At 35.3% G+C, this 14,832-nt stretch overlaps 1 protein-coding gene and 3 non-coding genes across 4 annotated transcripts; all 4 read right to left on the bottom strand.

Annotated features, from left to right (window-relative positions):
* Positions 1 to 1,878: 1,878 nt before the first annotated feature.
* LOC115421317 (protein ALP1-like) lies at positions 1,879 to 6,653 on the bottom strand. Its single transcript, XM_030137141.1, has 2 exons — positions 6,405 to 6,653; positions 1,879 to 3,881 (listed from the first exon to the last, which is right to left on the bottom strand). The coding sequence occupies exons 1-2, from the start codon at positions 6,580 to 6,582 to the stop codon at positions 2,611 to 2,613; spliced, it is 1,449 nt and encodes a 482-aa protein (XP_029993001.1). The 5' UTR covers positions 6,583 to 6,653; the 3' UTR covers positions 1,879 to 2,610.
* A 2,802-nt stretch (positions 6,654 to 9,455) lies between these two features.
* LOC115421705 (U4 spliceosomal RNA) lies at positions 9,456 to 9,596 on the bottom strand. Its single transcript, XR_003935721.1, has one exon. It is a non-coding gene; the product is annotated as a U4 spliceosomal RNA (small nuclear RNA).
* Positions 9,597 to 10,016: 420 nt separating this feature from the next.
* Positions 10,017 to 10,153, bottom strand: LOC115421714 (U4 spliceosomal RNA). The gene has a single exon (XR_003935730.1). It is a non-coding gene; the product is annotated as a U4 spliceosomal RNA (small nuclear RNA).
* A 1,535-nt stretch (positions 10,154 to 11,688) lies between these two features.
* On the bottom strand, positions 11,689 to 11,829 carry LOC115421701 (U4 spliceosomal RNA). The gene has a single exon (XR_003935718.1). It is a non-coding gene; the product is annotated as a U4 spliceosomal RNA (small nuclear RNA).
* Positions 11,830 to 14,832: the final 3,003 nt, after the last annotated feature.

A 14,832-nucleotide genomic window follows, 5' to 3' on the forward strand; every position in this document is an offset into this window, starting at 1 on the left:
AAGTTCAAATAAAATGCAGGATAAAATATCTGAGAGGGCATATCTCGATTGATCTGATCATGTGACCGCATGTGTTACTACACTTCAACCTGCCTGGACACAGTCGCAGTCAAAAAAAAAATGGCCTGAACAGAGAATGGAAAGATTTCTTCGCCCGCCTGGCCCCACTAAGACATCTCAAAGAGAAAGATGTCTCCGTTTTGAATGTCTGGGGTCGCTAGAAATTTGCGATGTTAAAATGGGGTCACGAGCCAAAAAAGGTTGGGAACCTCTGCAGTATGCCATAAGAGGCATTTTGTTGACCCAAACACTGGAGCACACACTCAGCATTTGGAACGTGCATGGCAGACATTCAAGGTTGAAGTATGGAGGCCCCGTGGAAACCGTACCACAAAACTTTTGACAGAACATTAAAGAGTGATTGAGTGGGAATATTGGCTGGGCAGCAATCATAGATTTCATATTATTGGCAGGCTGTTGCATGACATCCGTAAATATGCTGTTCATAACTATTGAAATGTCAGATACACCTACCTACCTATTTTATTTAGTACTTAAAACTGAATGTCAAATTATTATTTTTTAATGTACATTTTTCACCTTTGTATTTGGGTAAAAGCCTGAAACTGACAGTGCTGATTTGTATTTGTGAACAGACTTGTTTTTATATTGACTTGTATTCCCTGTCTCTGGTCTTTTAATGTTTTGTTTTTGCAAAATAAAGAGTTATTAAGAAGACTTTGATGTATAATTTTTTGCTTACACTTAGAGCCAGCAGATACTGCTCATAAGTCATCATATTTGTGTTATAATATCATACAATTGCTAATAACCTTATACAGTGTTGTCACTTTACTAAAAGCTCTTAAAAGTCATCCTGTAACTTATTATTGATGTTTATAAGGCATTATTCAGTTTCAGAAACTACATGTCAGAGCAGTTCTCTGTGTCTATATAACTGGCTACAGTTGTGATGGTTATTTGTTCTATATCTCAGGACTTGAGATTCTTCTTTCAAACATTGTTGTCACTTTGGTATGGATGAATAAAACATTATGAAAGCAGAATTTATAATACATTATGTCTGCACTTATAATATTTTATTAACCTTGCTATAAGTTGTTGTGCATGATCATAAACTGTTGTAATAACTTTTATAATGCATTATAATGTCTTGTACATGTATGCTTAATGCATTATACACCAGACCTTCAAATAAAGTGTTACCATCCCGAAATCACTACACTGTGACTTTAGTGTGTGGCCGCCTTCAGAATTGTATGTTGAAAGAATAACTCCAAATTTACATTTTGAAAGACATCTTATGAATACAACAATATTTTTCAAGTATGGAGTGCAGCCACACTTGTTAGGCAAATGGTTTACAAGAAATGCAGTTCTGAGTCTCGGTGCAACATCTGATCTGTAGGACTGCTGCTGTTGTGTTAAGTTGTCACTTAAAAATTGCTATTACTGTTTGTAATTGACTGATATTTATACCTAAGTGACACTTTGCCTACAGAGAAAATATGAAGCTCAAGTTGCATTTGAACCCATAAAGACCCAGTGCTATTTTTGTAGCAGTTTCCAAATTATTTTTTCTCTATATCTAACCTTTAAGTGATTTGTCACCATTTTCGCAATTATTTTATCCCCTGCATTTTTTCATTGAAAATATTTTTTCCTATATTTAATTCACTTACCTTGTAGTTGTTAATAAAAGCTCAGATTAAAGTTGAGTGTTACTAAATCAAAAACAGAGAAAACTGAAGAAAAAGTGACTTTTTCAGTCAAATATTTAAAAAAAAAAAACTTATTAAACATCTTAGATCAGTAGGTGGTTTTGATCACTGGTGGCTGTTTGGGTCTTTACAGGTTAATAAAGTCCCACAGTTGTATTATGTGGGAATTCTGAACATTTAAAAAAAAAAAAAAAATTGACTGCTGCTTGTGAACTGTTACCTGGTATGTTTCTAACTCTCAAAGGAGTAGTTGGACACATTTTACAGCTGTGAATATTTGACTTTATTATTTTAAACCAAGGCTTTACAGTACTTTTGACGTTATCTTTTTCTTGGCCATCTCCCCAGACTGTTTTCATGTTTAAGGTTGAATAGTGAGACATAAGCATATCTAGACTGACTTGACAGTTGTGTCAAAAGTATTTAAATACTTTTCAATAAAGAAACTCTGAAGAGTTTAAAGAATATCACTTATATTTGTCAGTCTTACTTTACAAACATGTCAATCACAGTGTTCATCCAAGCATTACAGGATTGTATGCCCAGCCTTTGTTCCTTTTGAAAAATATACTCACCCAAAAATGTGAAAATACCAAACATTACTGTGAAAACACTAAATATGAATCAGAAAATACTTCATACATAGTACAATAATCCTAATCAACAAAATGATCAGAATTTCACTGTGTATGCTCTCTGTATACAGTAACAATAAAAGGAATGTTGAACACATTACAGAAAACATATTTACAAAATGTAACACTTTTCTGGTTTATCAATGAAAGTCACGTTAAAGGTTTAAAATTAACTATTAGACTATCTGATGATTGCACGCTTCATATGCCCTGTACATGAACTAATGTTCACCTCAATCAGAAGGCACTGTGGATTTACACATATTACATAAAGCACAGCATGTTAACACAATCTTGTTTATAAGGCTGTCCTCCACCTGGCCACTTTGCTCCAGTCTAATGAGACTTGCAGACAGTGTTGAGCCCAAAATAGTATATTTCTGCCTCAACATTCTGATCACTTTTTCAACGGGGATTTTCACACGAGAAATTTCTTGAGCAGATTCAATCTCTTTTTGGCTAAGCTGTTTCTTCCCTTGTGGAGGTGTTAATTCTGCACAGAATAGGCCAACACTATCCTCAATCATGAAACCTTGGTTAGCCAGAACCAAGTCCCCTGGTAGGAGCTTATCAAGGAACCCACTGTGTTCTGTAAGGTGTTTGTCTGTAACACATCCACCCCAGGCCTTGGACACGAAGGAGATGCTTCCTTGTGGGGTAACTGAAATAAGAAACTTTATTGTGTTATGTTGTTTGTGGTTGCTCCAAGTCTGAGCTCGAGCTGTTAAGTCAGAAGGACGCTCTATGAACAGTTCAAAGCAGTCAATTATGCCTACACAGTTCTTAAAAAACTTCTGAAAACACATTGGTAAGCTGCGTCTTAGGTCTTCTCTTTCTGGCCACAATATAAGGGGATGAAGCCTGCTTGCCATGACATTTATCCAACGACGAAAGACTCTTGATACTGTTGACTGATGAATCCCAAAAAGATAGCCTAAAAAATCCTCTGACAGATTGAGGCGCAGCTTCATCAGCGTAAGAAGTAGTTCCTGAGTAGGCTTGAGGGACTGCTTTGTAGTAGCAGGAAAAACCGAAGACACATAACTAAGTACTAACATGAAAGTCTGTAAATTGGGTAGTCCTGTAAAATATTTCATTTTACTGTCATCAAATTGTGAAGCGTCAAGGGTACGACGCTTCAGCTCACTTTCTAGTGTGTGAACTTTATCTCTGAGTGATTGACATTCAATGTTTAAAGATTTAATTTGTTCATATAACGACGCAATGTCATTGTGTGTCTCCTCTGTCTGGACCTCAGTCCATTGGACTCCAGTTTCAATTTTTACCTGTATTTCCTCTTCATGTTCCTCCTGCTTTATCACAGGACTTTGATTTATGTTCAGAAGAGCTGTGGCAGCTAGCTCTCTATTTTTGTTGTCACAAACATTTTGAAACTGTAGATATCTTTCCAGGTTGCGGACAGCCTGAGTCTTATCAGTGGTGGAGGTGAAACTGAATAAACTTGGCACATAATCAGGATGCCGGGGGTCATCGCTTTTTTTACCTGAAACAAACAAACATGGTTTCATCATTACTGACAACTTTAGAAAACAGTAATTATTTTAAAATCAATTTCAGATTGGTTGGATGATGCTCATGAATTTATTGGACTTGGTCTGTGTGTGTAATTTGTAATGTGCAGTGATTTCATAGTGCTGTCTATGGCGATTCAATGAGCCCTTATCTCCCTATAACAATAGCATTTCATATTCCCGGATGTCGACCTTGGAGGATATTTACGCAGTTCATATTTGTAGCCTAAATGATCTGCAGTTTTTGTGAAGTTTCTGTTGAGCAGGTTGCTTGTTGCGGAGAGCTGTTGACATCCTCGTCACCGTTAATTAGAGAATTACAGCTGTTGAGTGCTTTCAATTCAACATACTACTGATTTGGGGGGTTTTTGTCAGTGAAGATGTATTTTCTTGGCGGTGATTGCCAAGGTGAAGGCCCAGCAGTAGTGCTCACAATTCGCTACTGATTTGCAGTAGTTTAACCCTTTGTATTGACCCAAGTGCACTGTATGCCCGGAGTTTGTACTTACTAAAATGCTTTACTTACTTAAATGATTTAAGTTTTATTACATTACTAGAAAATGTTATTCTACGCATCTGTAGACAGTCGAAAGTACAAAAACAGTTTTTAAGTTGAATGGATTTAAATCACTAAGTTTTAGTCATGACCACACCTTTTTATCTCTGCATTGCATTGTGGGTATTGGGCATGTTGTTGAAAATGTGTTATTTTTTATGTGCAGGGGTTCGGCGTGGGGTTGTGGTCTTAGTGTTAATTTTGACTTGATGTGTGTATGGAAATTTTTATTGGCCTTTTTGTGTTTGTTTTTGTAGAGCTGCACCATGAGTGAGAGCCATAAGCCGAACAATGGCATTCCTATTCATCTCTAATTCTACTACCTTGAAAAATTACTACCAAATTGTGAAATTCCAATATTAGCAAATCATAGGACATTCACTGTAAAGCTACACTACTCAATCAATTAAAAATTTGAGGCAAATAATTGCATTTAAAAATCAGGCTGGGTGTTATTCTGTAATACTAGTTACATTTTTCAACTATTTAATTTATGCATGGATGGAAGTCAAACAGAGAGCTAACAAAGTTGAACTTGGTAGTACATTAACTACTTCCACTGTAGTTAAGAATGAAGACCAACATTTGTAATCAATGCTTGGAGATTAACAGGAAAGCTATAGTTCGGCCTATGGCTCTTACTCATGGTACAGCTCTACAAAAATACAAAAACAAACACAAAAAGACTAATAAACATGACCATACACACATTAAATTAAAATGAACAGTAACACCACATATGTAAAATGTAAAGTGTCATGGGGTAACTTGTTATGATTTGGTGCAATATAAAATAAAATTTGATTTGGTTTTGATTTGATAAAAATAACACACTTTCAAAAATATACCCAATACCCACAATGCAATGCGACAAACACGCCACTATATATATATATATATATATATATATATATATATATATATATATATATGTGTGTGTGTGTGTGTGTGTACACTATCATTTTAAATTAGAAAGGAGCAAAATGTGTATTATCCAGTCCTTGCATAATTAAAACTACTGTTGCAGAAATTCAGTGCCAATTAATAACCATAACACCATTCGGCTTCCATAAAACAAAATCCAACAAGAATGATGTTATAGTCGGATTCCTACATTAACTAGCTAAAAGTCTCACAGTACTAGCTTAAACGTTACCACCTTTAGCTGAGGAAAAGACTTTAGTGTGGTGTAAAAAACACTTCTTGTCGTTTGTGTTGATAGTTATTAACTGTTGTGAATAAAACAACGCTAAATTATGCTTATCAAGCCTTAAAGTTTAGTAAAGTTATGTGTAAAATCGTGTTTCTATCTCTTCTTTCTGTGCTTCCCCCCGTTTGCCAGTAAAATATGTCCAGGCACGTCCGCTTTGTACTCAGCTTTTAGAGGAAGCTTACAAGATTTTTAAGTTGTACTAACTTAATATACTTCTATGTTAAGTTAAGGCAGAAATGTCTGTTCAAAATCGGTATGTTACTAGGTTAAGACTGTTTCTCCTATTTTTCATTTAGACCAACTTAAAATAACCTATCAACTGATTACAATGCGTACATGTAACGAACTTAATTTTTTAAGCAGAAAAAGCTCTTGATGTTTAAGCTTAACTAACTAGCCCCGTGAATCATTTCTTAGAGTGTATGATCTACTTGTACTTTTGATATTTAAGTATAGTTAACATCAAATACTTTGTACAACAGCTTTGTGGCAGAGTACCCCCTTATTTGGAAAACTGGGTTAGCCTCAGTTTAAGCTTGTTTACAAATCACGTAGAGCACGAGGTTCATCATCACACAAACGAAGACAAAAACGTTTCAGTTAGGAAAAATATAACTCAATGACAGATGCTAACATTAAGAGCTTTACTAAGAAGTAACGTTAGCCAAAACGATATGTAATTTAAGGTATGATTTTACCCAAGAATACAGCATAAATTAACGTTACCTGAGACGAAATGGCAACCACAAATCCAGGTTTCGCTGCTTGGATTCCAGTTATCTCTACGAATTGCAGCGATCCATCTGCTTCTTTTGTCTTTGGCTTTAGGTATCCGGTAAAAAGATAGCTCTGACTGCTTTTTAAACCTATTTTTGCAATCAATGGCACAACAGCTCTTCCCCATTGTTTTTAAAGTTCTTAAGTTTCCGCAATATTCAAGCCAAAGCCGACACTCTACTCCCGCTTTCTTCCTTTCAGTAGGCGTAACCGCGATGACTTCCGCTATAGCTGTGACGTCACGTGCGTATCCTCTCGACGTACGAAGGGTGGAGCTTGTTGCGTTTGGTGGCACACGGGAGAATACGATTGAGTATCTGGTCAGTGTCAGAATTACAGCAAACCTTTTCACCACGGGGGTCAAACATGCGGCTCAGGGGCCAAAACCGGACCAACGAAGGGTCCAATCCGGCCCGTGGGATGAATGTGCGAAATGCAAAAATTACACTTAAGATATTAACAATTAAGGATGTTAAAACCATTTTAGGTCTTTTCAATCTAATGTTTGTCAGACTGGTAAAATACTACCATAATAACCTATAAAAATAATGAAATCTGCCAAATTTCTCTTTGTTTTACAGTTTAAAACAACAACAAACAAAAAAAAGAGTTACATTATACAAAAATGTTTGCATTTACAGACTATTCATTCATTCATTTTCTGAACCCGCTTTATCCTCACTAGGGTCACGGGGGTCGCTTGGAGCCTATCCCAGCTACATAGGGGCAAAGGCGGGGTACACCCTGGACAAGTCACCAGTTCATCGCAGGGCTGACATATAGAGACAAACAACCACTCTCACATTCACACCTATGGGCAATTTAGATTAACCTATTAACCTGTTAGTGCATGTCTTTGGATGGTGGGAGGAAGCCGGAGTACCTGGAGGGAACCCATGCAGACAGAGAAGAAGCAAACTCCACACAGAAAGGTCCCACCCCCTGTCGACTGGTGTTGGAATTGAACCCCTTCTTGCTGTGAGGCACGAGTGCTAACCACTACACCACCGTGTCACATTTACAGACTAGCCTTTTACAAAAAAAGTGAATAACTTGAACAAATATGAACAACCTTAAATGTCTTAATAGAAGTATGTGGAGTTTTAACAATATTCTGCCTGTTATTAAATGTTCTGTGTATTTGTAGATCCATTGTGATCTGTAAATTGTAATGCACATATATAACTGATAAACTAAGGCATAATATTGTAATTGCACTTATTTTTCTTAATAATTTTCAGGGTGTTTATATTTGTTCATGTTATGTTCAAGTGCAGTTGTAGATGTAAACAATTTCATACAGAATCATACTTTTTCACTCACAAACAAATAGAAAACTTTGGAGTCGACATTATTCATAAGTTCTTATCCTATTATTTATATTATTTTACTGGTCTGGCCCACTTTATATCATATTAGGCTGATTGTGGCCCCTGAACTAATATGAGTTTGACACCCCTGCTTTACACACACACACTCTATGGACAAAAAATATCAGGACTTCCTTTTCCCATTGATTTGAAATATTATCATGATAAGAATGTTCATGTCCATTACTGTCAAAAGTTATCACCATACATGCTACATCAATATTTAATTTAAGTTTGAAGTGTTCCAGAGGTACAATGTTTAAAACAATTAAAATGTTGGGGGAAAAAAAAAACACTCATCATTGAAATAAATAGATAAATTAAGTAAAAGACGACCAGATCTTTGCAAGCCAGGATTATAATATAAACAAATCAGCTCAAAACATAAATAAAAATATTTTCTGCAATGATTTTAACTTCATATTATTGCATTGGTCATTATCATTTTGTAGCTCAGTATGCTGTTAGCAATGAAAGGCCTGAGGTCAATGTGTACACTTTGCCTTTTTCTGACAGTCGATTCATTTTATTCTTGTATAATTTTCAGGTCTGGTCATAATGTTTCAGTGACTGATAAAACTTTAGAAAAGGCTCGGTCTCAACTTTAGCCATTCTGGACCCTACCTCAGATAAACACATTTTACATCCAATTTTTTTCTCCTGTCATTCCATTATATTTGCATCTCATACTGTATATCAGGGCTGTCAAACATCATAGCAGCATTTAAGATGCATAGTCAAGTCCTGCTGGCTGAGATTAAGGAAGAGGATGAAGTGAGGAAAGGTGAGAGTGAGAATCTGTATCAAAGCAAATAGATAAACTGTGGACAGGTCCTTTCATCTCTGTGACAAACCTTCCTCCTCCTCAGAGATCATTGAAATTCACTGCAAAATTCTTTGTCACTTTTGAAGAAAAACATTAAACTATTCCTAAACACTTACATTTGTATTTGATATCATTAACTCAGAAAACATTAACATTTTATTTGGTAATTAAATAAAGGTAATAATGAGTTAATATGCACTATAACCAATTAGCTCCAAGTTCAGTTTACTTTCTCTCCTCATAGCTTGTTGTCGAGTGCCCTCTACTGTTTTAAATAAATACTGCACATAGGGAGTACAATGCATTACTACTACACAGCTGTTAATCTGATAACACATATTATGACACAAATATCTTTAAATACATGCCCAACAGAAAGGGCCGTTCATTAAATAGCCCACAGTAAAAGCAGACCGGAATTCCTGTGCGCTGAAAAATAATATCAAGCAGGACATTTCTATACAAATTTAATGTCTTTAAGTGGACTTGTTTGATAATTGATAAATATTTTTGTCTCAAATGAATAACCTGAATGAAGACACGACAGTAGCACATGAATATATACAGGTGCAGACTTAATAAAGTGTGGTAACTGTAAACGGAAATGACGTATCTGCGTGTGCATCTTTGTTTAAGTCCTCCTCAAACCTAAACTCGGAAACATATTCTTACTTTAAAATTCAGAGTCTTTAAGTTACTGATTTTAATAAACACTCAATTCAATCACAGATTGTTGAAAGTATGAGTAATTGTAACAGTTGTTCGCGTTAATGATATTAATTTTAATGTTCACAACGTCATCAGTCTCCTTAGAGACCGTCAAAAATTGCCATTGCCGACTATATTTCAAGTCGTCAAGGCGGGGTATTGGGTAAAGTTTTCAACTAGCAATAATCGCACCTCGGATAAACCTCATAGGCTACGATACTGCCACTGCGCAAAGCTAACGACAACAATCATATTTTCATGACGTGGATCTGGCACGTGTACCTCTCTGTCAGGGTTATGGCATAGTCTGGGTTAATATATGCATGCGTACATAGATGTCCCCCCAAAAGTTCATAGGACACGTAAAGAAAAGATGTAAAATAGAGGAAACACCTGAAATATATATATTTTCGTAGTTGTTCTATATATTACATCGTAGATCTCTGTGTGTAATATCAAACATAATATGGGGAGCAAGAAAGTGTAAATAATGTATCCATTTATGTGGAATGTCACATAAAACAGAACCACAAAGCATCTCTGAATGAGCTAAAAGTCTGTTAATGCGTTACCTGCCAGATGTGCTTATCATGCACAGTGTGACCATACAGAGCACATTTGTGACTACCTGTCCTAATTTTTCCGCACAAGAATCAGTCTCCTTAGAGACCATCAAAATTGCCATCTCCGACTATGTGTCAAGTCGTCAAGTCGGGGTATTGGATAAAGTTTTCAACTAGCAATAATCACACCTTGGATAAACCTCATAGACTTTTTTCTCCAAACTTTATAAAAAATGTATATATATATATATACATATATATGTATATATATATATATATATATATAGACACACACACAAAACAGAGAAATTTTGAAGAAACATCAAGATGTCAAAAGGAAAAATCGTCCAAACAAATAAATGAACATAATGCAAAGACTTACAGACCCAAGAAGGTAATAAAAAAAATAATAATAATAAAAAAACAGCAGAGATGATTTCAGTCCATTTTAAAGAATTCTTTATAAATTGTTAGAGTGTTTATGCCGTTTTTGTTAAAGATAAATTCCAGTGATTTAATATATTTTTTAAATTCAGTCATAAAGACTTTAAAATTTGGGTGTGTTTTGGCATATTTACTTTTGTGTATGTGAAACTTTCCAAATAAAATGATCTGATTAACAATAAATTCTAAATGACCTTATGTCATGTTCAAAATATGTATGTTGGAGATGTTATAGCTATATTTTCATTACATTTAGACATAATATAGTTTTCAATTTTAGACCAAAAGTCAGAAGAATGCGCAGAAAGAAAGAATAAGTGAAAAGTGGTTTCAGGACAAGAATTACAAAAGTTACGTATTTCTTCAATGTCAGAAAATCTAGGTTAAATAGCATTGGTGGGATAAACGTTATGTAAATCCTTGACATGTATTTTTCTAATTTTGCTCATGATATAAAATTTTTGGGGTAATGTCCATGCTTATGACCACGCAACTTCAAAGTTATTTGAGTTCTTGAAGGAAACAGATAGACTTCATAATCTGTATTAGTGCCATTGAATTTCACAAACTGCGATAGTGCCATTATGTATGGCCTAAGTGTTACGCAGGCATGATGTAATCCGGCACGTTTACGTCTCTGTCAGGGTTTACATCACTGGAAACTGCTTTGTCTACTGTTAGTGTCTGTAGTTACAGCATAGTCTGTGTTAATACATTCATGTCTACATAGATGTCCCTGAAAAAACACGCAAAGACATAAAATAGGGGGAACATCTGAAATATTGTATAGGATGTATAGTTTTATGTCTTAAATGTTGTTCTACATATGACAACACAGATCTCTGCTTAATATCAATCACAATAAAGAGTAACAATGTGTAAATACTGTATTCAAGGCGTTAGTCAACCACAGTAATATGTATCAGGATCCTTGAGAAAAATAATATCACGCAGGACATTACTATTCAAATTTAATGTCTTTAAGTGGACTTGTTTGAAAATTGCTAAATATTTCGCCCCAAACGAATAACCTGAATGAAAACACGACAGTAGCAAATGAGTATGTACAAGTGTAGACTTTGTAAAGTGCGGTAACTGTAAGCGGAAATGACGTATCTGCGTGTGCGTCTTTGTTTAAGTCCTTCTCAAACCGAAACCCAGCCGCATATGAACGAGTTTTAGTTCCAATTTACAGTTCGGTCAGCGTCAGACCTAGTAATTTTAATTAATAATGGGCGCAATACTTCTTTTCAAGAGAGAACATGCGATTCATTTGTTTTAGGTTATTTATGATCTGTTTTGTTTTTGTACAGGATTATCAGTCTCCTTAGAGACCGTCAAAAATTGCCATTGCCGACTATATTTCAAGTCGTCAAGGCGGGGTATTGGGTAAAGTTTTCAACTAGCAATAATCGCGCCTCGGATAAACCTCATAGGCTACGATACTGCCACTGCGCAAAGCTAACTTACACATGATAGTGAATCGGGAGTCACTTTTCGACATATACGCATAACTCACGGTGCATATTTAGCAATCGAAAATTCCCACACAGTGCTGATAAACCAGTAATATAATTCCAGACTTGTATTTTACCTACAACTAACATTTGTGTATTTTATATTTAAAAAGTAAATAAAATAGTCGTAGCCCCGCATTGCATTATGGGACTGAATCTCTCGTAATGAAACAGGCATCCAAAGCCCCGCCCCCTCCGCGAAGTCATTTAAAGAAGAAACGATTTACCACGTAAACAAAACGGGACGCCTGCATATATGTACACTTTGAATATTATTATATGTCACTTACCACCTGTAACAAATAATACAAATATCCGACTTTAGTGGTGGTGGTTTTCAAGGGTATATCATCACAAACAAAGAAGACTGAGCGCAAATGATTGGATATTCACCAAATAGACCATAAATTCATAAGTTAATGAGCTATTATGTCCTTTGTCCGTGTTTAAGGCTGAATAACAACTGAATAACACACAGCAGTAACTCACCATGACTCCCCCAGCCCATTCCGTCAATAGCGCTGTGTGACTGTACCACCAGATGTCAGCAGAGACACTAAACCTTGATGCTGTTTTCTGTGAAGGCCTGTTATCCTTTGAAAGTTGGATTATTTGTCTTTATTCAGATCAAATAAAGAACATCTTTTCATGCTTGAACAACAGCAATGTGGTGATTAACAACTCGAATTTATTATGTACATCCAGAAGAACATGATCTTAATTCAATAGAATGTAATGATCCAACATACTGAGTGGAATAAGTATGTAAGTATGTTTGTGCTGAGGTATATGCATCATGGTTTTCTAAGAGAAACAAAACAAAACACAGATTTTCAATACGAATTTAAAATAATTCTGGTAAATCAGGACAGGACAAAAAAAAAAACATATAATTTATGAATTTTAACAATGCTTAGAATCATAAATACATAAATGAAAGTCAGATAAGAGTATGAAAATTGAAATAGAAAAATGTAAATTTCTGATTTGTATTTGTATGTATATTAATGGTTTTATTTGATAGGGATGAAGTTCATTAATCAACAGAAATGAGAGAAAGTTAGCCCTCAACAGATACTTCTGGAAATGGATCAAATGCTGCAATGGAGACATATCCTGGCCATTTAGGGTTGCACTAACAGATAATCCTTATATCTCATCTACCCTCTACCCCCCCATATGACACCATGTGCAAATATAGTAAATATGTACAGTGGATATAAAATGTCTACACACCCTTGTTAAAATGCTAGGGTTTTGTGATGTAAAAATTTGACCAACATAAATCATTTCAAAACTTTTTCCACCATTAAATATACCTACCTAATATAACCTCTACAACTCAATTGAAAAACAAACTGAAACCTTTCAGGGAGGGGAAGTAAAAATAAACAACTGAGATAATGTGGTTGCACAACTATGCACCCCCTCTTATAACCAGGTATGTGGCTGTGTTCAGGATTAACCAGTCACACTTAAACTCATGTTAAATGGTAGTCAGCATACACATGCCACCCTTTTAAGTCCCTCTGATTAACCCCAAATAAAGCTGGACTGTTCTAGTAGGCTTTTCCTGACATTTTTTCAGTCACACCTTACAGTGGAAACCATGGTCTGCACAAAGCTACCAAAGCATCAGTGGGATCTCATTGTTCAAAGGGATCAATCAGGAGAAGGGTACAAAATATGGAACAACAGTGACATTAAAGACAACTGGACATCCCTCCAAAACTGATGAAAAGACGAGAAGAAAACTGGACAGGGAGGCTGTCAAGAGGTTGACAGCAACATTGAAGAGATGCAACAGTTTGTACACTGCAAAAATCTAAATCTTACCAAGTGTATTTTTCTCATATCGTCAAAATATCTCATCACACTTAAAGTAAGACATAATCACCTAAAGAGTAACTTTTCAGTGAGATATAAGAACTTATTTTTAGACAATAGATCTTGAAAATTTTATTTCAAGCAATCTTACCAAGATAATTTTCGCTTGTTCCATTTGCAGAATTTTGCTTAATTCAAGATTGTTTTGCTTAATTCAAGCAAAAAAAAATCTGCCAATGGAACAAGTGAAAATTATCTTGATAAGATTTCTTGAAATAAAATTTTCAAGATCTGTTGTCTAAAAATAAGTTCTTTTATCTCACTGAAAAGCTACTCTTTAGGTGATTATGTCTTATTTTAAGTGTGATGAGATATTTTGACAAGTAATGAGAAAAATAAACTTAGTAAGATTTTGATTTTTGCAGTGAAGCAAATACTTGCAAAGTAGTACATATCCTCCTGACACCCAATAAGTGAACATTTTGGCCATTTTACATTAAATAATTTCCTTAATTGGAAACAACACGATGCAACAGTTTTTATGGATACATTTTTTATTTATTTATTTTTTTTCATATAATGTCCTTTTCAGTAGATATTTTTTAATTATTTATTTTAAAGTAAAGCTGTGAAACTCTTGTCCACTACAGAGGACAAAAATGCATTGCTGGGACTCAGGAGGATATGATAACAATCTCACATGTCTGGGCTATGGGGTAGGGGAGCAAGACCAAAGCATTATGTTGTGAAGAAAAAGTACCCAAGCACGGCTAAATTTTTTTTTAAACACATTTTAAATCTCCCAAATACATGTGGAAAAATGTCTTACGGTTGGATGAAACCAAGGTTGAATTTTTTGGCCATAATTCCAAAAGGTATATTTGGCACAAATACAACACTGCTCATTACCAAAAGAACACCGTACCTACAGTGAAGTGTGGTGGCAGGATCATGCTTTGAGGCTGTTTTTCTTCAGCTGGTACTTAGAGAAGGTGGAGTGAATTCTGAACAGTTCCAAATACCAGTCAGTGTTAGCAAAAAACCTTCAGGCTTCTGCTCGACAACATCCCACATCCAAACCAACCAAAGAATGGCTTCACCAGAAGAAGATGAAGGTTTTGG

This window comes from Sphaeramia orbicularis, chromosome 6 (assembly GCF_902148855.1).
Source record: "Sphaeramia orbicularis chromosome 6, fSphaOr1.1, whole genome shotgun sequence".
In the NCBI taxonomy this organism is placed as follows: Eukaryota; Metazoa; Chordata; class Actinopteri; order Kurtiformes; family Apogonidae; genus Sphaeramia; species Sphaeramia orbicularis.